This window comes from Cydia strobilella, chromosome Z, assembly GCF_947568885.1.
Source record: "Cydia strobilella chromosome Z, ilCydStro3.1, whole genome shotgun sequence".
NCBI lineage: Eukaryota > Metazoa > Arthropoda > Insecta > Lepidoptera > Tortricidae > Cydia > Cydia strobilella.
In genome coordinates this window covers 37,187,332-37,212,909 of record NC_086068.1, presented here as the reverse complement: position 1 = coordinate 37,212,909, position 25,578 = coordinate 37,187,332, and the positions used below count along the sequence as shown (strand labels likewise).

Below are 25,578 nucleotides of genomic sequence, written 5' to 3'. Positions count from 1 at the left end.
ATCTATATAGACTTGAATGCAAGTAATAATTACATAAACAACATATCGATTTCAATGTTTAGGGTCAGGTACTATAAATTAATTTCTTCAAAATTGAACAAAACTCACCGATTAAAGGTTATCGGTACGTGCGTATTTTTTTTTCTTCCTGTATGCGATTTACAGCCCTCGATCACACAAGACATTATCACAAAGGGAACTTCAAACCATTACAAATAAAAACTCAGCACGTTTTCCAACAATCTTTCAGGAATAGCAACAATATAATTAAAATAAACCAAGATGACCGCTGAAATTCCCGAAATATTTCAACTAAAATAATACGACTATGTCAAGTTGTTACAGTTGACACCTACCTGTGAAATAACGAACATATATTTTATTTGGCTGGATTATATTATAGAACCACATGACAATACTGAAAAAAAAAACGAAAGAACTTGCGGATTGTTGTCTCACTCACTCATAGACAGAAAGTAATAGCGTGTTGTGAATACGATACCTTTTACCAAGCTTTTATTTTTGCCCGACTTCTATGCTTTAGTCATTATTCTGAGGTGCGGTGCGACGGTGTGCTACGGCCTTTAATTAAAAATATAAAAACCGGCCAAGTGCGAGTCGGACTCACGCACGATGGGTTCCGTACCTTTACGCAAAAAACTGCAAAAAAATCACGTTATATGGGAGCCCCAATTAAATATTTATTTTATTCTGTTTTTAGTATTTGTTGTTATAGCGGCAACAGAAATGCATCATCTGTGAAAATTTCAACTGTATAGCTATAACGGTTCATGAGATACAGCCTGGTAACAGACAGACACAGACGGACAGCGAAGTCTTAGTAGTAGGGTCCCGTTTTTACCCTTTGGGTATACGGAACCCTAAAAATTTATTTCTATTTTCCTTGGTCACGGCATCGCGTGAACGACTGGACGGAGCGGGCTTAAGAAAACTTAACGACTATAAATAATATGGTAATATTATTAACTTTGACGACATGGATGACATGTTTCTTGCGTGAGCTTCTGCGGAGAACCCATAGACCGAGCGACCAGGGGTAAGAGAAAGACATATTCATGTATTGACAGGTTAATGTATGGCAGCATAATCCTTTTTCTCTATCACTCTTATAAATTTCGGTATTTCGCCATCGCCTACCTATGCTGCCATAACCCGACCATGAAAAAAAAACCGGCCAAGTGCGAGTCGGACTCGCACACCGAGGGTTCCGTACATTACACAATGGGCATGATGACAGTAATTAAAAGTCACTAAAATATTATATTTATTTAATAAAACTTTAGTCGTAGAATACGAAAAACGCATTAGTTCTTTATGTTTAGCGAGATTGGTAAATGTTTTGTTAAAATAAAATTACAGTTAAGTCCGCCATGATTCGGTGAACACCAATCAGAGCGAATGACGTCGCGTTCATGTCAACAAATATCCAAAGTACTAAAAGTACTGGTTCTCCTATGGTTCTCCTGCTATTTTATTTACGATTCACGGATTCAATTTTAGTAGTTTAAACCGAATATTAACTAATAATAATTACTTGAATCATGGAACAAGGAATTACTAAGGCAAACAGTGCTAATTTGCCTAGAATCGATGTGATGATGCTTGGAGAGTTTTTACAATCAAACGAAGACTTTTGTTCAGCAGAATTTAGAAATGTCAAAAGTTCCTTGTAAGTACTATTAGAGGAGAAAACACCATACATCATTAAATAAAGGATTTAATACATAACCACGGAAAACAGGCATAGCTTAGGTAAATCACACTCCGACGCGGTAATGGCGGGCGATGCTCGTCTGACAGTTCGGGACGCGCCGCTCGTAATGTGACCATCGACACCCGACCATAGGGTTGCGGTCAAGCAAACCACACAATCGGTTATCAGTTCGGCCTCCTGATGGAAATCCTTCGCCCGCGAAGGTCAGCAAGCAGCACCACAGAACTTCTGCGCGTCGTGCGCCTTCAAATCACGTCAGAGGACCTGGTGATGTAGGCGATTGGTGCTCAGTGAATCCGATAGCCCCGATATCTGTCCTACAACCATCAAAACGAAAGCTAATTAACATCTGTTACATTACCAAGTCAGCTTCTGATGTTGAGACCCCTTTAGGCCACATCAAAATTTATATTTCTTAGTGTAAGGCTCTTTAAGCACTGTAAGGTTGTAAATTTTATGAAGTTATCACGGTATTATAAATTCAATCATAAGATCTCGACTCAAGCAATGAGCAGTCGGGTCTAACCGTGTACTTCCCTTTTATTTTATTTAAAGAGAATTATCATGTAGTCAAACGTCATGTAGACAAAGGTGATCTTGTAAAGCGAATGGTCACATAGACACATATCAGTTCTTAAATGAAACATAATTTAAACAATACTCAGCTCTCTAAGCAAGTATCAACTCCTGAAGGGAGACATCATGTAGACAAATATGCATTCTTATGGCAAATAACCTGTAGACAGTCCCCTACAATAGAGATAATCTTGTCGGAGATAATGCACTTGAGGTCCAGAGCAGGCTGGTAAAATGGCAAGAAAAGCTGGAAAGTGTGGGACTGAAAATAAGCAGAACCAAAACGGAGCACATGTTCTGTGATTTCGGTGGTCTAACCAGTTTTTCCCATATTGCCTTAGATGGTGTATCCCTACCAGTCTGCTCCGACTTCCGATACCTTGGGTCATTGATCCAGTGACGTGAAAAATAGAATAAATGCGGGATGGATGAAATGGCGACAGGTCTCTGGAACAACTTGCGATCCACGAATGCGTCTTAAACTTAAGGGGAAAATTTACAGGACGATCGTGGGACCTGTTGTAATATATGGATCAGAATGGCGACGAAAGTGACGGATGAAAAAAGAGTGCACGCAGCGGAAATGAGAATGTTGAGATGGATGTGTGGAGTGAGGAGGAAGGATCGGATTAAGAATGAGTATATTAGGGGAAGTTTGAAAGTAGCACCAGTAACGGAGAAGATAAGAAGTAGTAGGTTAGCGTGGTATGGGCATGTGATGAGGAGGGATGAATGCCATATAGGCAAAAGAATGTTAGGGATGAATGTTGATGGACGGAGAGCGTATGGTAGACCCAAAAAGCGATGGATGGATTGTGTGAAAGAGGATATGAGAAAGAAAGGAGTGAGTGCTGAGGTGACGAAAGATAGAGGAGAATGGAAGAGAAAAACATGTTGTGCCGACCCCACATAACGTGGGATAAGGGTAGGAAGAAGAGAGGCAGTCCCCTACGAGACACAGCAGCAGAAAGTTGTCTGCTCTTAAATCAAATATCAACTTCTATAGGAGAACATGTAGATCACGTAGATAATTATCAGCTCTTAACGTAAATATTTTACAGGAAACTCTCAGCTCTTAAAGCAAATATCAACTTCTAAAGGAAAACATGTAGATCACGTATATAATTATCAGCTCTTAAAGTAAATATTTTACAGGCAACTCTCAGCTCTTAAAGCAAATATCAACTTCTAAAGGAAAACATCATGTAAACAAATAAAATATCCCCTCTTAAAGTGAATATTTTGTAGGCAACTGCCAGCTCTTAAAACAAATATCAACATCACGTAGACAAATGTCAGCCTTTTTAACATCTTGTACACACTTGTAAGCTCTTAAAGCAAACTTCTTATAATCGTTTGCTCTTAACTGACATCAAACATTAACTCCTGGACATGTAGACAAATATTCACTCTTAAAGACATCATGTAGACAATTCTTGGCTCTCAAAGTACACTTCAAGTAAACAGCTCTCATGTCTTAAAGCAAAAATCTTATAGACAACTGTCAGCTCCTGAATCAAATATCGACTTCTAAAGGAAAACATCATGTAGACAAATATTAGCTCTCAAAGCAAACATCATATATCATCAATAGAGTTGTAGACAACTGTCAGCGCTTAAAGCAAATATCTTGTAATCAATTGTCAGCTCTCAAATTAAATATCAACTACTGGAGGAAAACATCACGTAGATGTCGTCGATAAAGTGTCAGCTCTTAGTAATACTCACTTGTCAATATTTTATTTATTATTTTTACCATGCTATACTATTACTTACAAATTCTGTGAATGTCGCTCATATAACACATAACAGTAAAACTTTGTATAATTTGGCCTTACCTCGTTCAATCTTGTATGGCTGATCACATTTTATTTACCTCCAAAACCTTTTACACAATTCAGTATTACTCATTTGTGTGCAATCACTTTGCAGGGATTAGACCTCTGTGAGATATGCAGACACCCATCTTGTCCTGGTAAAATACCTCCAGCATAAAACACATTTATTTTATTCTGTGAAAATATAAATAAAGCAACAACTTTATCTGAAAAGACAATTATTACAATCTTTCCCCATAATGTGATCATGCTACATTTCCCACAACATTCCCAAAGGGATCATGTTAACATGGACTTATAAAACTATGCCATTCAATGACCCATGACAGCAATTTGGTCCGTCTTGCATAAATAACTCAAGTTCTATATTGCATTCACAACAATAATATTTAAAGTGTAATAATAAATTAATAATCACACACCACATAGTTTTCAAACTATTAGTAACATGAAGCATAACTCAACATTAAATAGCCAAACTTTATATCATATCGGTAGCATGTAAGATATTTAATTGAATTATTTTTATTGCTAATATTAATATTTTCCAACAACAATCAATTAGCAATTTAATAACACCTCGATAGAACTTTCCCCGTACTTGTCACCGATGTATGATTTTTATAAAATTAGATTCTAGAATAAATATTATGGTGTGACAATGATGTCATTACAGTAGTCTAATTCGTCTAGTTTATAGTTCGTGCATTCATAATCTTTATCTTAATTTCATTATTGCCTTTCTTTGCATATTTTAAGAGTAAATAATTATGGCTATTGTTGTAGACATGAATATATGCCATTATAGCTTAGATTTTAGGCTGTAAAGTGTTTGCATATGTGCAATACTTCTCTAAACAAAGTGGATAAGACAATCTTTTACGGGTTTTCCTTGATTCTGTAATGATATTCAAAATTTGATACTATGGGCACTTAGTTCTTGGACTGCTTACCCATAAAACATTGTTATAACTTACGTGACTTGAACATTACCGTTCCATTTGGAACGACAACTATACCACAGCTTACCAAATGTGTCGTACTTATTCCAACTAATTTCTCGTATTGGGCAAGTGTAGCATGACATGACGCCATAAACCATGGTGATGTACACCGTCATCAAAATCTTACTAAACCTTTTCTTCGAAGAATATGCCTTACTTAATAAGGCTTCACCAAATATTTGTTTTTATTATTCAATGATGAATGGTGCGAATATAATAGTAATATCACTTGAACCGGCGTGTATTTGGTTAGCAACAATAAGCGGGTGAAACTACGGCTTTTTCTCCAAACAGAATTACATTGTGGACGTAAATTACGCATGCCGCTTCTGAACTATTAGAGGAGAAAACACCATACATCATTAAATAAAGGATTTAATACATAACCACGGAAAACAGGCATAGCTTAGGTAAATCACACTCCGACGCCGTAATGGCGGGCGATGCTCGTCTGACAGTTCGGGACGCGCTGCTCGTAATGTGACCATCGACACCTGACCATAGGGTTGCGCTCAAGCAAACCACACAATCGGTTATCAGTACAATCAAATATAGATATAACTCCGTAATAGATGGATACAGTCTAAGGAAAAAACGTGCCTCGAAAATCAAGAAAATTTGATTCTCGTTCAGAGGGCGCTACTAGTTTTGGCCTACAGTCGTATAGATGGCGTTGACGGTTTCGTTTGTTATTTAACAATTTTAACGCATATCAGTGAAAGAACATGGGTCAAAATCAACAAAATAATTAATGCAAATAAAAAAAATCATTTATCTATATTTAAATACATTTTATCGTATTTTTACAAATCTTCAATTTTAGTTTTAAAGTGTGTCGACAGATGGCAGTGAATTTACTGGGGTTACAAAATTTACTATGACAGTACCGCTCTAGTATAAGTTTACTCTATGGTACAATAAACAATATTTATATAATATAAAAATCATACTAATTTAAGTAATTAACTAAATCCAAATCCTGTAAAATCGCTTTTTATGTGTATTCCATAGCAGGTTAATATTAGAATTTGGCATTATCTATTAAAGACAAAACTGGTGCAATTTGAAACCTAACCTCGAAAACCTACTCATGCAACTTTTATATTAAAGCTACGCCTCAAACAAGATAGATACTGTTAGGTATAGTAACTGAAAAATAAATTAAATACTCACATCGAAATGATCTTCGCAAAAATAAAGATGAGTCTTAGGCAATCCGGCCGTTGTCTCGCCTTGCAAGTGTAGCTACTTGTTTGACTTGTTTCATGTTGTTTTATTGTGTGGGACATGCATAAATATAATTAATGTATATCATATATTTTTTTTAGTTTTATCATTCTCTTATTTTAGAAGTTACGGGGCGGGGGGGACACACATTTTACCACTTTGGAAGTGTCTCTCGCGCAAAAGATTTTTTATTTATTAGAAACCTCAATATCATTTTTGAAGACCTATCCATAGATACCCCACAGCCCCACACGTATGGGTTTGATTTTGAGTTTCAGTTCATGTATGGGGAACCCCAAAATTTATTGTTTTTTTTTTTCTGCATGCATCTACTTACCAAGTTTCAACAGTTCTTATAGTTTCGGAAAAAAGTGGCTGTGACATACGGACGGACGGACAGACAGACATGACGAATCTATAAGGGTTCCGTTTTTTGCCATTTGGCTACGGAACCCTAAAAACCCGGTCGGTGATAAGGACAAAGCATGGCACTATTTTCTCTTTCCTCTTATAGGAATCGCAATAAGACTATCTTTCTCTATCAAAAGGGTGCTCCAGACTACGCGGCGCGAAGCCGCGAACGCGAGTGTGGAGTCGATTTCGCTGATTAGCGAACTGGACTCCACACTCGCGTTTGCGGCTTCGCGCCGTGATTCGCGCATGAGTGTGGAGGGCCCTAAAGAATGTCAGGCCCTTGGGTGAACCAGACGATCGACGACGATATCGGAGGCGTGTGGACAGTGGAGGCACTAAAGCCCGCCATTCACACTCCTACAATGCAGTCCGACTCGCAAGACTGCGGAGTAGGATATAGTTCACACACTTCCTACATTGCAGTCCTACCTACCAGAGGACCTACCACGAAAGACGAAAATCGAAATTTCGCTTTCTGCCTCCCTATCGCTCTTATTTTTTATTTTTATTTTTTATTTTATAGCCTTTTATCAGAATATGTGGTATCGTTTGTTTAATTATCTTCCATTGCTAATTCTGTGTGCCCTTTGGCAAAGGCCTCCCCCAACATTTTCCATTCTTCTCTCTTCTGTGCCAGTCTATTCCAGGTTTGGCCAGCTGTCTTTACCAGATCATCCTGCCATCTTCTGAAAGGTTTTCCTCTCTTTCTCTTGCCTTCTCTTGGGTACCATAGTGTTGCTGATTTGTTCCATTTGTCTTCTCCTCTAATTACATGGCCAGCCCATTTCCATTTGAGTGTTCTCTTTTTTTGCACCACATCTTGGGTATTTGTTCGCTCTTACGATAAACTAAAAAATTACGCTTTCGGTTTTTCGCGGTAGGCCCTCGTGTCGGTGCTCTTGCAATACCGTTATGAGCTATTTCTAAAAATAATAGCTATTTTGGTGATTTTTGATCACATACACAGCAAATTCCTTTATAAATTTCAATAAAACCTGCTAAGCCCGGGTTTTTTATTTTAAAGAAAATGGCGGACTGCAGTCCTGCATTAACATTTACGGTCCAATGAGGGCTAACGCGTATGAATTCGCCGCTAGGGGCGCTAGTGTAGATGGTGGTCTTTTCCTCAGACTAATGACTAAAGCAAAGAAGCCGGGCAAAAATAAAAGCTTGGTAAAAGATATCGTATTCACAACACGCTATTACTTTTTGTCTATGAGTGAGTGAACAATCCGCAAGTTCTTTCGTTTTTTTCAGTATTGTCATAAGATGAACTGAGGGAAATGTCAAATGGTCCTATGTGGTTCTATAATATAATCCAGCCAAATAAAATATATGTTCGTTATTTCACAGGTAGGTGTCAACTGTAACAACTTGACATAGTCGTATTATTTTAGTTGAAATATTTCGGGAATTTCAGCGGTCATCTTGGTTTATTTTAGTAGTAGTAGTAGTAGTAGTAGTAGTAAATCACTTTATTGTACAAAACAAAAATTGATAACATGAAATTCATATAAATTTAGGTACAAAGGCGAGCTTATCCCTATAAGGGATTTCTTCCAGCTAACCTTAGAGTAAATGAGTGGAAAAATGTGCTATGTGCATACGTGCTGAGTTTTTATTTTATTAATGGTTTGAAGTTCCCTTTGTGATAATGTCTTGTGTGATCGAGGGCTGTAAATCGCACACAGGAAGAAAAGAACGCACGAACCGATAACCTTTAATCGGTGAGTTTTGTTCAATTTTGAAGAAATTAATTTATAGGACCTGACCCTAAACATAGAAATCGATATGTTGTTTATGTAATTATTACTTGCATTCAAGTCTATATAGATTTTTGCATATATTTTCGAACTTTTCTGCTAAGTATGAAAGGTTATATTTTTGGCATAGTGATGTATCGACCTCAGATCAATAACCTATCGACATTTACAGCTTTCTTATAGTTTGGCCCAGGACTGTCTCATTTTAATTGGTGAGTACAGTTAAGGGCATAAATATATATACATTCCCAAAGTCTCAAAAATATGTGTACGCTCAGACAATAAAATCGTTTTCATATATTTTTAAGCCATTTGTCTGGATCGATATTTTTGCCTTCGACTGTACCTATAGTTTTCTTTGTTCTTACTTACTGACGGATTGTGTTTGCCAAACTATAGTTTAATACTAAAAACCGGTCAAGTGCGGGTCGGACGCGCGCACCAAGGGGACCGTACTTTTTAGTATTTGTTGTTATAGCGGCAACAGAAATACATCATCTGTGAAAATTTCAACTGTCTAGCTATCACGGTTCATGAGATACAGCCTGGTGACAGACAGACGGACAGCGAAGTATTAGTAATAGGGTCCCGTTTTTACCCTTTGGGTACGGAACCCTAATAAAAAAGACATTAATGATCATTGATGAATGTTCCCTTTATTAATATTGTTGGTCACAAAACTTTTATTTCAGATTTCCAAAGGACGAGGAATAGGGGATATTACTGCAATGTTCTGCCACCAGAGTGCAGCACTAGCTTATTTAGTGCACCGTAGAGTAACTTATTCATACTGTACCTTTAGCAGGTTTTTGATAAGTTTTCAGGGGACCTACCGGAAAACTCGAATCCGAAATTTCGTTATCTAGCTGCCTCTTTATCGCTCGAATACGCAAGTGACAGAGATGTTAGATAACGAAAGTTCGATTTTCTTGTTTCGCGATAGACCCTCAGATTGTTATAGTGGCGCCACCTACGCCGAGTTTCGCGTAATATTCCCTATTATTAAATAAAGAAGTTATATATTACACGAACGTTTTTTTTTTCATTTCCTATTTGGTACATGACTAGAAACTATAGGTATACTTAGTCTTTTAGCATTAGAAAAAACGGTAAACCATTTCCACGTGTCTTTTTATTGACAAGTTTTTTTATAAATATAGCAATATTTTACTTATGAAAGCAAAAGTATGTAAATGATCGTATATTATATTTGTTGCGACTTATTTTTAAAGTGTTTTTCGATAAAACGACACGTTAAGATCGCTCGCCTTCTTTCTAATGATAAAAAAACGAGAGGTATAGTTAGACGGTTCTGAGTGGTAGACTGCAAATGAGATAAAAGCTATATTAGGTACATGCATTAATCCTCATATCAGGCGGCTCTTTGATTCCAAGGATTGCATAATTTTTATACTTTTTAATGATTTTTAGAATATGAAAATTATAAAAAAGTATAAAAGTTATGCAATCCTTGTATTCCACGCATTTCATTTCATTTCAACGAGCCGCCTGCTACAGATTTCTTGAAATTGCCGCGTTTTTTCAGGTTAAACTTTCATTAGCCAGACTATTATCAATTTGCCAATTTCGTGATTATTCTTTTACACGGCACATAAACTTATGCATAATTTATCGATATAAAAAGTCGACACAGGTACATCCCTAGCAAATTATCAAACTTATGACACTGTACGTAAATGAGAAATAACAAGCATATATGCATCTCTTTTCGGCACATTATCTAATTCGTAAGGAAGTAAAGTACGGGTATACATATTTGCGAAGCATTTTTGCCCGACTTCTATGCTTTAGTCATTATTCTGAGGTCTTTTCCATAGTTCGAAATGTCACTTGTCACTTCAATGACTGACAGCTGTTCTTTAGTCTTTTGGACCACCATCAACAGAGGCGCCAACTGGTGAGCAAAAAAACGATAGCCCTCATTCGGTACATGACAGTCCTGGGCTGCTACGCAGGACGTCATACACAGGCATAGACCTAGCATTACATAGATGCGGCCTACCGCGTGCGCCCGTAAGGGATAGACATAGATGACGTCATAAACGTGGGGATACCATTATTACCAAAACGCTAACCATCACTATGTTTTATAAGAGAAAGCACAATTTCATACAAAACAACAATAATTAAACAAGCAAACCTCGATTGTGGCTGCGGTGGAAAAGTGAAACTATGACAAAGACAAAAAGTAATATATTGCTCTCAGTCACTACTACTGAAAGATACATAAGACTATCCCGTTCGGTCATTTCGCCCCACCCCTCATGACCGATCCATGTTATACTAGGTTCATGTACACAGGCAATCCTGCGCGGCAGACTGCAAGCGGTGGGCGGGGCTTGTAGGACCCAAGGCATCCTACCTGGGTTTTGTAGGACGCCATGTAGTCCGCGACAACATTCATAATCCTACATAATGAGGCGGACTACCATGTAGGAGTGTGAATGGGGGGCTTAAGAACCTTCGATCGATTCTTGTACGGTCTGAAACAAGTCTGAAATCGCTACGATATATAGTTACGTGTGTAGCCGGCATTAGTTGGCGTTCGTTGGCTTGGTGTGTACTTGGTGTGTACGCACCATTACGAACAAATTTGATTTGACATTGACAGGCTGACAGCTCATTTTGTTGAGGTTATACTTTATAGAATACTCTTTGGTCGTATATTATACAAAAATATGAATTTAAACATTTCTAGTCTTGCAAATTTTGTCTGGAAGTCGCAAGCAGTCGCTGGATGTAATGTAAGCATTTATAATGTATATTTTAGTCATTTATTATAGCAGTTGATTGCAAGACATAGGGTAAAACCTCCAGTGAATAAACACTTAAGCATTTTATCAACTTCAAAAAATAATTTCTCAGTATTTATTAATAATTGAAATAATGTGTAGCTTTGTAATGTTTTAATATGTATCTTTGTGTGTTATCTGTCGTGGCATCACCGAATGGGCCCTACGGAAGACCAGCGCTGGCTTTATAGCTAGCATTATGCTGAGTTGGGTCCATTTCGTGATGCACACTTGATGATCTCTTCTTTTCTTGCTGTTGTTGTCTGTACATGTTCGTACTTGTGTTGTGATCGTCACGAATAAATGTCTTTTTATCTTAAATAATTAAATGAAATTTAATCAATCCTCATTTAATGAAGAAGAATATAATTTGTACGATTTTTTATTACTTTTCTAGTTATTGAGTTATAGATGAGTTTATCAAAAAGTATCCAAAAACCTAGTGAATGAACAAAAAAACTTATGATTGAACACAGTAAAACCCAGTGAATGAACATTATTTAAATCTTTTTAATCAGCATTAAAAAACACTTTTAACACAAAAACCATTTCTAGCTCTATTTTAATAGGTATAGCGAAAGCGTTCATATCTTTTTATCCCCTCCATATTGATTTCAAATAGATTAGAATGTAATAAAATGAGGGCTATTCACCAATAACACAGAAACCTGTTACATATTAATAAGAAAAAGGGAATCAAACTCTAAAACAAGAAACAACATGTATATTTTGATGAAAAAAGGCAAAGCTCAGCAAATAATACTTAAAATAATAAACTTTTAATTGCATTGTTTGTAGATACAGTGTTCATACATAGATTTAGTAGAAATCTAATAAATGAACAAGCCAAATTTTGTATTGTTCATACATAGGCATGAAAAATCTAGTAAATGAACTATAGAAATTTGGTTTGTTCCAATACTAGCTAAATGAATCAGAATCGTTTTCTATGCAGAATCACAAAAAAACAAGCTCAATACCATTTCATTTACGTATAAATTAAAAAAAAAAGTTAGACGACACCAGTAAATGAACACCCCATTCATTTACTAGTTTCAGAACATTTGATAAGCCAGTAATGGAACTATAAAAAATAAAGACTTAATCACATAATACGCCGATAAAGTGTACATTTATAGAAGGTTTAACTCTTAATCTACCCAAATAACTAAACTTTGTACAGGTATTGTATTGTAGTTCGGGCGATTTTCCGCAACTCGAGGACTGGCGCCTATTTTGCGTGACATGGGGGGTGGGCTAGTCCTGCCAGCCCAGCTCCTCGAGGAAACCTATCAAACCTTTGATGTGGAGTAGGACCTCGGGGAGGTCTCTCGGGGATCCAAGATGTTTTGTCCTGTATGGGGCCACTCCGCTGCACTCCAGCACCACGTGAGAGGCTGTTTCTTCTGTCTCCATGCATCCTCTGCATAGGGGACTGTCTGTGACACCTGTTATAAAAAGATGTTTGTTAAATAGTCCATGACCTGTTATGACACTGGTTACCATGCTTAGTCGGGTCTTTTCTAATTGAAGGAGCACCCTTGTGAGCTTTCCGTTGATGCCAGGCATGGCTTGTTTGGCCTGTCTGCATTTGGGCTGTCTATACGTGGCAGCAGCATTGAGCGTACCTTGCTAAACAGTATCGGGAGGATCGGTTCTGGGCCAATCGCTCCCGCACTCGATCCTTGCCTGGCAAGCTCGTCCGCAGCATCGTTACCCCGAGATCCGCTGTGTCCTTTGATCCATTGTAGGGTGATCTTATTGTTATGACACACGAATTAATAAACTAGTGGATGTGAAATGACTCCTATTTAGTATGAAAACCAGTGTCGCTAAACTCACACATTCATAGCCACGTTAAAATACGTCACACACTTACAAAATTGCTCTGATTCGTAGCAACTTTCCATACCAAAAGGTTATTACCGGTGGACATTTCTCGAACGAATATCAACTGTAGGCTACATCAGTGACGGTTTAAAATATAATGTCAAAGCTATATGACATACGACTCTTTCATTATCTCATTCATCTCACAAAAGCTCGCTCAACGTTCACCTAATACAACTACTTGACACCAGATGGCGTTATTTTATATAATTTTAAAATCACTTACTTATTACAGGCGAGAAAAGGGCTAAAAAACCAGTATAAGTAAGGTCTAATTACGCATGGTTTGTTACGGATCTCACGGTCACGTTACACTGGTCTTTTCGAGATCTCTACACGCCTGCGAGTAGCTAACCGTTGGAACTTCTTTCCATTCGACGATATAGGGAGGGGACAGTGTAATCGGAGTGTTTTATCGATATTTGTGTATTCAGTTAGGTATTGATATTTCATTACCGTATGTTTTAACACATTTAGATGATACTTTATTTATGATTATAATATAGGTAGTGATAATCGTGATTGTATGAAAAATAATATGTAGTACAGCACAACAAATATCTAACTAGAAATTTGTTTCTTATTAATTGACCAACTAGGTTGTTAATGTGAACATTAAATATATCGTAAAATCATAGTTCTTTAAAGGTCTATTAACTCGGTATTGCTGTTATTTTGTAATCACAAATCTGCAATTACTTACATAGGTAAGTATTCGTCTTTAACAATATATTTACTTGTAGCAGCATTTAAGGCTAATCTAGACGGGACAACCTGATTAAATTGTAAAATTAATTGTATGGTGTGAAAGCATACATGAAACTGGCTCATCGATCCCACTTGATTTGATTGTAAGATTGTGACCTATCAAATCAGGAAGGGGGGCGGCAAAATTCCAATATTTGACGCTAGTTTGCGTGGTACGTAACACTTTTTGTTAATTTAGTGAGCCCGAATGTCACTAATAATTACTAAATTAGTAACTAAGTTTTAGGCATGTGGACGCTAGATGAGATGTATGGCAATTTTATCCCCAGAAATCTTTCTCTAAGAAATGCTCCTAGCAAATGGTGCTATATTTTTGCGGAAACTAATTTTCTTGCCCAGTAGCCTTGATCCATTTATTTTTAATATCGGCATCTTGTGGTAACCTACAATAATTAATAATAAAGAAATAGAAAATATAAAACGTTTATTCATGGCACATTGCATGCATTGTACGCATAAGTGCATTAAGTACCTAGTCTAATTATATTAACGACTAGCTGTGCCCGCGGCTTCGCCTGCGTGGAATTCGGTCTGTGTCAGTAAGCGGCTAATTCACCCCTAATTTATCTCCCTGTCCCCTGGAGACAGAACTTAAAGTAAAGTTGACAGATGGATACGCTAGAGGACTGTAGTCCAGATAAAATATTTTACAATTAGGTACCTACCACCAAAGATAGATATAACTCCGTAATAGATGGATACAGTCTAAGGAAAAAACGTGCCTCGAAAATCACGAAAATTTGATTCTCGATCAGATGTCGCTACTACCTTTTGCCTACTCTCGTATAGAGGGCGTTGACGGTTTCGTTTGTTATTATTTAACAATTTTAACGCATATTATCAGTGAAAGAACATGGGTCAAAATAATAAAAATAATTAATGCAAATAAAAAAGATCATTTATGCATATTTAAATACATTTTATCGTATTTTAATAAATCTTCATTTTTAGTTTTAAAGTGTGTCGATAGATGGCAGTGAATTTACTGTGGTTACAAAATTTACTATGAAAGTACCGCTCTATAATATTATATCCTCTTTGCTACCACTAAATAAAATTACACTCCAAAATGAATATTTTTTTTGCCCTTATTCAAATTTTTGACATGATTTAAACGGCATAGAGTAGTAGCTGTATATCGAACGATACAGTACCATTTTTGTATTTTTACTTCCTTGACTGTACCTGAGCAAATCGGGTACACTACATAATTCCGAAATTTTTTATTCCGAATTTTAGAATGTCGAATTTTATCATTCCGATTTTTAAATGCTCGACCCATCAAAATTCAGACTGTCATAATTACGAATGATGAAAATCACGAAGATTTATATTTCCGAAAACCCAAAAAGCCGAATATTGTAAATTCCGAACTACCTAATTCCGACTATAACAATTCCGATGGTGGCAAACACCGAATTTAACATTTACGATTTTCAAAATCACGAATTCGGAATTGCCCTTATTCCGAATTAACGTGATTCCTATTTTAAATATCCCAATATTCAAATTTCCACTTTTTTGGCAACAGTTCGTTTTCTTGGGGGGTCGCAGTTCTAACCTAACCTAAGCCACTTTTCTGGCAACAGTTCGTTTTCTTGGGGGTCGCAATTCTAACCTAACCTAACCCACTTCTGGCAACAGTTCGTTTTTTTGGGGGTCGCAGTTCTAACCTAACCTAACCCACTTCTAGCAACAGTTCGGGTACGCAGGTTCGCAGTTCTGTCTAATTTATTTATGCCGAATTTTAATGCCAATAATATTTTATGCCGAATTTAACATGATGCGGCACGACAGGTACCCGTAATAATTACTAAAACATGAGTCTTCATTTGAATATCACGGATTTCATTTTTCCGATCTTGTAAAAAACCGAATTTCTGAATACCGAATTATTTTATTTCCGATCGGACAATGATTTTTCGGAATTTAGGAATTCGGAAAAAAAATATTTACGGAAAAGTGTAAAATCGGAACTTTAAGCTTTCTGTCAAGTGACAACCGGATTTTTAGTTTTCGGAAATAGCACATTCGTGATTTTATTCCATCGTGTTTTTAAAAATCGTAATTTTGATATTTCGGACTTATAAATAATCGGGATTATGAAAGACGTGGTTATAAAAATCGGAAAAACGTATTTCGGAATATTTGGGTGTTCCCATCAAAATCATGTCATCCAAATCGGTCCTCCAGTCAAATCAGTCTAAGCATGACGCCGGCGGCGGGCAGCGTCTGCCCCCTTTTTTTTTCGGAGTGGGAAATGCATCTGCCCCTACGACTTGTTGATGGTCATAGCGAAGCAGACGCTCAAGGGGACCTGTAGGCGCTTGAAGCGGAACGGGAAATTGCTCGGAATGAGGGGGATACGCGGGATGAACACGGCTTCTCCGGCGCCACACTCCGTTAGGATCTGCGCCTACATATGTATTACGTACGATGTATTTGGGATCACAATCGAACTCGCGCTGGCTTGCCGTTTCAGCCGGAAGCGAAGCGACCTGCCTGGCTAGAGCACCACTGAGTCTCTCACCGTGGTTTTTCTCAGACTCCTGAGACCGTGCCCCTTGTGGCCGCAATGCATTGCGAGACTTTTGCAAAAGATTCGATAACGCGTTTAAGTCCCAAATCGTTTGACATTTACTGAAAAATGATTTTTTTTAAAGTACCCACCTTCGTGACCATTATTAAGAGGAAAGGGCACGGCCGCTTCTCCATGCAAACGCAGTCTCCATTTTTTTGGTTAAAAACTACCCTATGTTCTTCCACGGGACTCAAACTATCTCTATACCAAATTTTATCTAAATCGGTTTAGCGGTTTAAGCGTAAAGAGAAATTAATAAAAGTTTTTTCATATTTTTTGTGTTTTCACTCGGGAATGGTGTCATTTTGATATCATAAATGAATTCGGCATACCCGATTTATACAAAAACGATACCTAACTTGGCCTAGTAGCTAAAATGATATAGTTATCAAGATAAAGTTTTTACCCCTTTTTCACCACCATGGGGGATGAATTTTTAAAAACGCTGAAAGTAATTTTCTTGCTTTTTAATATAATAACGTGTTGCAAAGTTTTAAGTTCCTAGCTTAAAATAAAGTTTGCACCCCAAGACAAACTTTCATCCCCTTTTCAACCCTCTGAGGGGTTAAATTTCCAAAAACGTCAAAATTAGTTTTTTTGTAATCCTCTATCATACCTTTCTAAGAAGTTTCAAAGCATTTGTAATGGATTCAAACTTTCAACCCCCGTTTTAACCCTGTTAGGGAACGAATTCTTGAAAACGCTAAAATCACTTTTCCTGTATTATAATAATATGCCCATTATACAAACTTTCAAGTAACGCACTCAAAAAAAAATTGATCTCCATACAAACTTTCAACCTCTATTTCACCTCCTTAGGGGATGAATTTTCAAAAACGCTGAAATTAGTTTTCTTGTATTTAAATAATATATCTTCTTACGAAGTTTCAAATTGCTAGCTTAAAATAAATCTTGAACCCCATACAAACTTTCATCCCCTTTTTTATCCCCTTAGGGGTAAAATTTCTCAAATTTTTATAGCCTATAACCTGGCCGTGGATTTTTTCGACAGATTAGTAAAGTTTGCATCAAAATCCGTTCAGCCGTTTTCATTAGTTGCGCGGTCAAATAAACAGACAAACAGATAAACAGACAAACAGATAAACAGACAAACAGATAAACAGACAAAAATTCTAAAAACTGTTGGAATGTGTTCTGTTATCGATTCTAAGTATCCCCAGCCAATTTTTTTTCGAATATCTTCCATGTACAGACTTTCGACACTCTTCCGCTTTATTATATGTATAGATGAAAATATGATGGGTGTAAAAAACAAAAACGTATGTAAAAGAATACGAAGGTTTGAAAGGTTGCCATGAAATGACCCCGACTTAACTTAGTGCTTGATGACCAGAGCTGCCATATTTACTAAGACATTGATTATCCCAAATAATAATTAGAAACGTGTCTAAAATAATAATTTATTACCGAACCAAACATCAAACTTGAAATATCGTAACTTTAACTTTATCGATATAAATATCGACATTGCGCAGCATCTGAGTAGCGAAGTTATTTGACATTTAGGATAGCGAATATTCCAGATAAACGTAAAGAATAGTGACAAAGGATTGTGAACTCTAAGTTCTAACTGATAAAATATAGATTTACTTAACGAACATTCCTAAATAATGCAAACTAAACAGATTTTTCGTATTTATCGGATTATATTTAAATAAATAACCACCGGTGATAGGAAATACCTCCACGTGAAAGATTTTTTAAACCTCTGTGATTTCTGCAGCTTAATACTGCACAATACGGCATTTTAAATTTAATTATCAATTTTTGTTAGACGAGCGTACGTAAGACGTGAATGTCATTCGAGCATGAAGTTTACACAACAACTGAGCATAGTCTGTGCATAAAGTGAGTCGGTCGCTACTAACTGTCGGATAGACGGGAACGCCCACTTGCCATCTCCATCCTACTCCGTGTTATGACATACCTCCATTAGTCGTTCGTGGCATTCGTGTATAAGTTTGGATGTGCCTATATGGCTTTTTAGAGCCATCAAGACTGCTCTACTGTCGGATAGACGGATAGTATGCGGATGGAGGATCCTACTACCTTCCTTGCAGTGATGGCAGCCGCCGCGTTTATGATGCCAATGCACTCAGCTTGGAATACCGAGTTATGGGCTCCTAGCGGAGTGGTGATTGACATGTTCAGGTCTTCTGAGAAGGTTCCAGAGCCCGATCCGCCGTCTGTTTTGGACCCATCAGTGAAGATTCTGAGTCTGAGCTCCCGAGGATTGAGTCCTTCGTAATTGTCGTCCTCATATAACTGTATTTTGTACCTTTTGTCGAAGATAGCTTGTTTGTGAATCCGATCCGTGCCCGACTTAAGCACTGGAAATTCGTCATATACCTTATCCAGGCAAGTTGTGTGAAGAGCTCCTATGATGTTGGACCATATATTAAGGGCTCGCAGCCTTACCGCTGAGAGACTGGCCTCTTGTTGTATGTGTAGGTGCAGCGGTGGAAGGCTTAACATGACCTCCATGGCTGCAGTCGGTGTGGACCTCGTCCAGCCAGTGGTGGCCGCGCATGCGAGCCTTTGGAGTCTTTGTAGCTTGTCTCGTACGTTGCCTAGGTTTGTTCTTGGCCACCAAACCAGAGCACCGTAACAGAGTAAGGGGCGGATTATTGTCTTATAGAGCCAGAGAGTGATTTTTGGGTTGAGTTCCCACCTCTTACCAATCATCCTTCTGCATTGCCAGAAGACAACTCCCGCCTTGTATATGCGTTTGTTGATGTGATTGTTCCAGTTGAGTTTACTGTCGAGAGTTAGACCTAAGTACTTAACTTCATCGGTCAGCTGTAGCTCAGTTTGGAAAAGTGTTGGTCTGGTAAAGTTGCCAAGCGCCCTTTTATTGGTGAACATTAGCATTTCTGTTTTGGTGGGGTTGACTGATAGGTCGAATTCTCTACACCAGCGTTCTACAATCCGAAGAGCCGCCTGGGTGAGATCGCAGACTGTACTGGCAAATTTACCTGATATTAATATTGCCAGATCATCAGCGTAGCCTATTGTGTAGAAGTGTTTCTCGTTCAGTTTGGTTATAAGGTTCTTGACTACTAGGTTCCACAGCAGAGGTGACAGGACCCCCTTGAGGGCATCCTCGCACCGCCGCCACGGCCTGCGGTTCACCTGCATACCTTATAGTTCTTTTGTTTAGCATGTTCATAATCCACTTTGTTAGTCCGGGGTCCGCGCCGTGGCTTTCCAAGGCATTCCCTATGCTGGTAAAGTGGGTCTTGTCGAAAGCGCCCTCGATGTCAATGAAGGTGCCGAGGCACAGTTTTTTGGCATGGATGGCTCTCTCAATGCGGCTGACGACCATGTGTAGTGCCGATTCTGTGGATTTACCTGAGCTGTACGCGTGCTGGTTGTTGTGCATCGGTGTTTTCTTTAGCGTTCGATCCCTCAGATCCCTGTCGCACAGTTTTTCCAGTGTTCTCAGCAGGAATGATGTGAGACTGATGGGCCTGAAGGATTTAGCCGCCGTTCCTCCGCCGTTCGTTCGTCGTTCCTCAGGATTCTTACCTGGTTTTGGTATGAATATCACGTTCACATCCCTCCATCTCCTGGGCACGTACCCTCAGGCTAGGCAGGCTGCCATGATGTTGGTCAGGGTTTCCTGGATGAGTTCTAGACCCCACTGTATGAGAGCAGGGAAGATCCCATCCGGATCAGCCGCCTTGAAGGGATGGAAACTGTCTATAGCCCACCTGAGTTTCTCAGCGGTGACGACTCTGTGCGCTATTTGCCAGTTGTCCGTTGTACTGTATACCTCATCCTGCTGATCTTCATCGGCGAGACTTTAAGCATCCTGGAAAGTGAGTTACCAGGAGAAGGCGTTGGATCTCTGCAGGGGAAGATCGGGTTTCCGCAGTGAGCCCAATTGTGATGTGGTCTTCTACGCTAATGTTTTCCTTACACGGTTGGCGTGGTCTAGTGTTTCGATGCTGCTGCAGAAGTTCCTCCATGATAAGGATCTCCAGTACCGCAGTCTTTTTTTATAATTGGCCTTGGCTACATAATAGTTGTCCCAGTTAACCTCGGCCGTTGTGTTCATGGCCCTGTTGAAGAGAGTCCTGGTTTTCCGTCGGAGTCTCTCAAGTTCTGGACCCCACCACTTGTGTCCCGTTATGGCAGTCCTTGCCGGTGGTTTTGAGGGACACGCCTTGTGATAGCTGTGTACGAGGGCATCGGTTAAGATGTTTACCTGCTGTTCTACCTCAGTCGGTTCCTGGAAGTTGTCCCTCGGAGAAAGCAGGTCGAGGCTTTCACCTAGGACCCTCCTGAAAGTGGCTCGGTCCGTTTTCCTGGGATTCCTTCGGGCGGTTGGTGTGTCACTAGATGCTAGTAGATTGAAGCGAATCCATCTATGGTCTGAGCAAGAGGCCTCCTGGGAGACGTGCCATCCCGTAACTAGTTCACTGACCTCCTCCGAAGCCAGTCAGGTCAATAATCGTACTGCATCATTTGTTTACGAATGTTGGTTCGGCACCTACATTTAGAATGTTTAGATTAGTAGTCACAAGATATTCAACAAGTGTCTTACCTCTGTTGTTACTGGTCTCCATTCCCCACAGCGGGTGGTGTGTGTTGGAGTCGGCCCCGATGATTATTGCGAGGCCCGCGCTCTTCGGCGGGCGGCGGCTCGTCCTCTCCGGGCATGTACGCCGAGGCGAGGACTATGTCGCGACAGCCTGTTGCCAGTGGAACTTGTAGTTTAATCGCTCACAGGTCTCTGGAACAGAACTCAGTGAGCGGTTGTGCAATGATATTGTTAGTGGTTAGGATACAAGCCCTAGGAACGGCGTGAACCGTGGAGTAATAGAGCTTACCTTTCGTGTCGGAGAGCCCGCGTATTTGTCCGTTGCCCACCCATGGTTCTTGTAGGAGGGCAACGGCTGTTGGCAAACCTACCAGGCAGCGTCTCGTTGGGCCGTAGCGGCCACGCTGTGCTGGAGGTTTGCTTGTAGGACACTAGCCGGTGTCCATGTTGTCGGTGGTTGGGTCTCCGTCTTGCATCTCCCCTCCCTCCGTCAACATGTCGGCCAGCCCCGTCTCTATCCAAGCCGACAAGTCCTCACCGTCGGATGATGTCCCGGCTGGTTCGTCACCAGTGCCAAGGAGTTCATCCACCGAGGGTTCGGCTGCCGGAGGCAGATTTACTCTGACCGCGGGTGCCCGGGGCCTGTCGACTAGGGACCTGTGCTCCCGTCACCCTTAGGGTGGAGTCCTGCAGGGTGGGAGGCTGGTCCAGGTATTTGCCTCCGGGACCCCTGAACTTGAGGTAGACATTACCCACTCCACAGTTCAGGGATCTCCCCCTCTCCATAAAGGCGGGGACGAGGTCTTCGGGGATTGTGAAGGCGACAAGCCACCCCTGGTCTTACCGCAGTATCTCAATGAGGGACCAAGTGCCGACCTTGACCCATTTATTCTGGTACTTCAGTCCGTCAGCTGCCTAACGGACGTCTTCAATACAATACAATACAATCATTTATTAATAAAATTAAAATTTTACACGTCATAGTAATTTACAATGCTATTCTAAATTACATTATTATTCACATACATTAAATTATTAAAATTACAATGCATTATTATAAATTCGGTACACAATTGTTAACCAAATGTTTATTATATATAATATTATAATGTTTTAAATATGCAGGACTCATGTGACATTCTATTCCTATCAGAAGAATTCGTTTAACGAGTAAAAGGCAGCAGAGACTAGGTATTTTTTAAGTTTGAGTACGAAAGAATTGTAGCTATTCGCAGTTTTCATGTCTTCAGAGACTCGGTTATAGATTTTAGGGCCAATTGTGTGCAGACATTTTTTAGATTTAGCCAGCCGTGTGCGGGGTGGACGAAGTTCGTGGCGGTGCCTTAAGTTGTATTTGGGTTCCGCAGCGTTAGACTGGAACTGTTCGTAATTAAACCTTACCTGTTTAGCTACCTCTAGGATATAAAGGCAGGGTAGCGTTAGTATTTTGTTACTAGTGAACAGTTCTTTGGCAGGGTGGTCCCATTTGACACCGGCGACTACTCGAATTGCGCGCTTCTGTAGTTTGAAGACTCTCTCGCGCTCCGCGGCGTCACCCCATAGGTCTATACCATACGTTAATAGGGAGTGAAAATAGCCAAAGTAAGCCTTCCCAGGACGAGTTATTTATGTTGGGTATGAGAAGCCCGCACTTAACTCTCCTTGCCATCTCCGACTGGCGAACTGCCGTTAGGGAGATGTCTGGCAAGGTTAGGAACTGGATGCATCGCTGAGACCAGGCGGCCGAGTATTCGTCCTCTGCGAAGACCCTTAGCTGCCCCTTAGCGAAAACCGGTTTACCCTTGAATTTAGGTGGCCGGGCTCCCACGATGTTCTTCCTCGCCTCTACCAAGATTGCTTGGTGCAACCCGCGGAGAATGGCGTTGGATGCTTCAGCGGAGATCTTACCCGACTTTGCGTCAGTGATGACGATCGTCAGGTCAGATGCCGCTGCTTGTGCGTACGACGCTGTCGGTTGGCTGGGGTTCACTAGTCGCTGCTTTTTGTTATCTCCTTGCGGGAAGGAGGACTCATCTCGCGTCCTTTTAGCAGCGGCTCGTGCGAACTTGCCTGGTCGTCGTTTGGGTGGAACTGCAGTCGGAACAACAGGGCTACTGGCCTGCCTTAGGGGGTAGGATGGAACCTTTCCCCTTCGGCGGAGGCTTGCCAGCAGCATCCTGCTTGTTCGGCGCCGCAGGGTGCAGGGTTGTGTGTCTGTGTGGTGCCCAGCTGCTGCTCTCGTGCTAGCCAAGCCGCGCGCCTCTGGTTCATATTTTTCTTCTTCTTAGCTACCCCACCTTGACGTTGAACAGGGGGGGGGGGGGGTTGGAAGATGAAGAATTCCCGGTCTGGCTGGGTCGCTTCTTGGGCCTGCGGTCCACTACCTGCCAGTCCAGGAATGTGTTTGGGCCAGTCTGCTCCCCAGATGAACTAGGTTGCTGACCAGCCGGGTGGTTTGCTTGACGCACTGTCTCTGGGACAGCTTGTCTCGCTTGTGTGGCTTTACCATTAGCGATGAACGCTGCTGGATCAGCTTGGGGGTTTTCGTTCGATCTGTTATCCATAGTTCGTACGTTTTAACTTCATCCTCATCGGCTCCCACCCTACAAGGGCCCACAACATTGGGAACGCTTACCGGCACATATAAAAGGTGCTTTCAGTCGTTAGGACACCGACTCGGGTATAGAAGTGAGAAGTTGGCTAGTTGCGCGACATCGGAAATTTGTGAAGGTGGGACGTAGGGTCGCCCAGGTCAGACGCCCTCCGCCAGAATCACCTAAACGAATCTCCTTAGCATGGCCTTTCACCACCACATCAGCAGCCGAAACACCTACGGTACCTCACTAGACCATTTCCCGGACTGTGGCTAGTAGCCCGGGCCACCGTTTCGCCCGAAATTCGGGCCGAAGCAGACGTGTTGCCACGCGGGTTGGCAATGGCTCAATCGCAAGGATCCCGTCATCCTTGCTTACGGCGCTCAACTGTGCAGGTCCTAGCACAGGTGGGTTGTGTGTACGTCGTCAGCAGTAACCCACTCCTGCTGACAACACCAGTGTGGATGTTAGCCGTGACTAGAAAGAGGCACGAATGCCAGTCGCTAGTGACGTTGCCCAGGGTGGCCCAGAGGAGACAGACGGACCTTTGGGCGGGCCGAAGCCCACCCAAAGTTCCCCCTGTCTCCCGCTCGGGGAGGTCATCACACCACTCCACCCCCTTTGTACAGGTAAACATTAAATAAGCACTTCGTATGTTGCTCTAAACGTACACTGTTCTTATCTGGGATCTAATTTGTGAAATGGTGAAAATTGCTATATTTCTTATTTTAGACAAAAAACGTGATTTTGTTCATTCACTGGAGGGTTTACCCTATCATGATTCTGATGGTTTTTATAGTATCAACAAGTCAGGAACAAATGGGCAAATTGGCTTATGATAAGAGATGTAAAGCGACGTCGCCTGAACGCTGAACACTTCCTTGAGAGGACCAGAATCAACGCTCTGAGGAAGAATGATGTGCTGCCTGTGGAGATAAGGGAGATGGCAGATAAAGAAATCAACAAGTTTGAGCTCAACTCCACTCCTCTAAGGATCAACAACAGATGTGTCATTACATCTAGGTAACGGATGTCTTACTTTCATTTATGTGGATTTAACTATTATGGATGTAACTATTACCATATTGATTCTTATTTATTTTTAGTCTGATGCTTAGCACTTATATGACTGTGATGAAATATATTTTTTTGGAGAACAACATAGGACTTTATGTCATAGAAAGCCCAATAAGACTTGTACTAAGATTTTAAACTACTTCTGAATAAAATAATTTAAATTCAACATTTATTTCTTTAGTGATTTCAATTCTTGTATATTTGTTGTATTTTAATTTGTATATAATTATTATTAATGTTTTTAGGCCCCGTGGAATTGTGAAGGAATGGCGCATGAGCCGTATTGTGTGGAGACACCTCGCAGACTACAACAAGCTTTCTGGAGTACAGCGAGCCATGTGGGGCTAAATTAATATACATATATTGTTCTTAGTCATCATAGTGTTAGAAATATAATTATGTAATTCAAAATATAAATTATCATCTACCTACTTGTAACTTTGTTCTCATATTTTCATTAGACAGCCATATCCAATAGATATTATATCTCACCCTGGAGTTACATAATGCGAGCAAGTGGCGAGATGATGCGGATAGGGAGTTCTGTTGTTTTGCCTGCATCCACATATTCGCGTTTGTTGTAGTCCTACGTCATTTGCTTACATGCATCCTTACAATTAAATATATATTATAACTACGTCCGTGTCATGTCCAGATTTTGTTGCCTCTAAGATTGTGATTTGTATCGTTTTCTGTTAAGGTGTGCAATAAAAGAGGCAATCATTATTAGA

At 40.1% G+C, this 25,578-nt stretch overlaps 1 protein-coding gene across 1 annotated transcript in view; it reads left to right on the top strand.

The window, feature by feature from the left end:
* LOC134754957 (small ribosomal subunit protein uS14m) overlaps positions 1–25,278 on the top strand; it is a 306,550-nt gene extending 281,272 nt beyond the window's left edge. Inside the window, exons 2-4 of the mRNA XM_063691448.1 lie at positions 11,251–11,322; positions 24,570–24,793; positions 25,093–25,278. Of these exons, the coding sequence (XP_063547518.1) occupies positions 11,257–11,322; positions 24,570–24,793; positions 25,093–25,195 (393 nt within the window). The 5' untranslated portion in view covers positions 11,251–11,256 and the 3' untranslated portion in view covers positions 25,196–25,278. The remainder of the gene's footprint in view (positions 1–11,250; positions 11,323–24,569; positions 24,794–25,092) is intronic.
* The last annotated feature ends 300 nt before the right edge of the window (positions 25,279–25,578 follow it).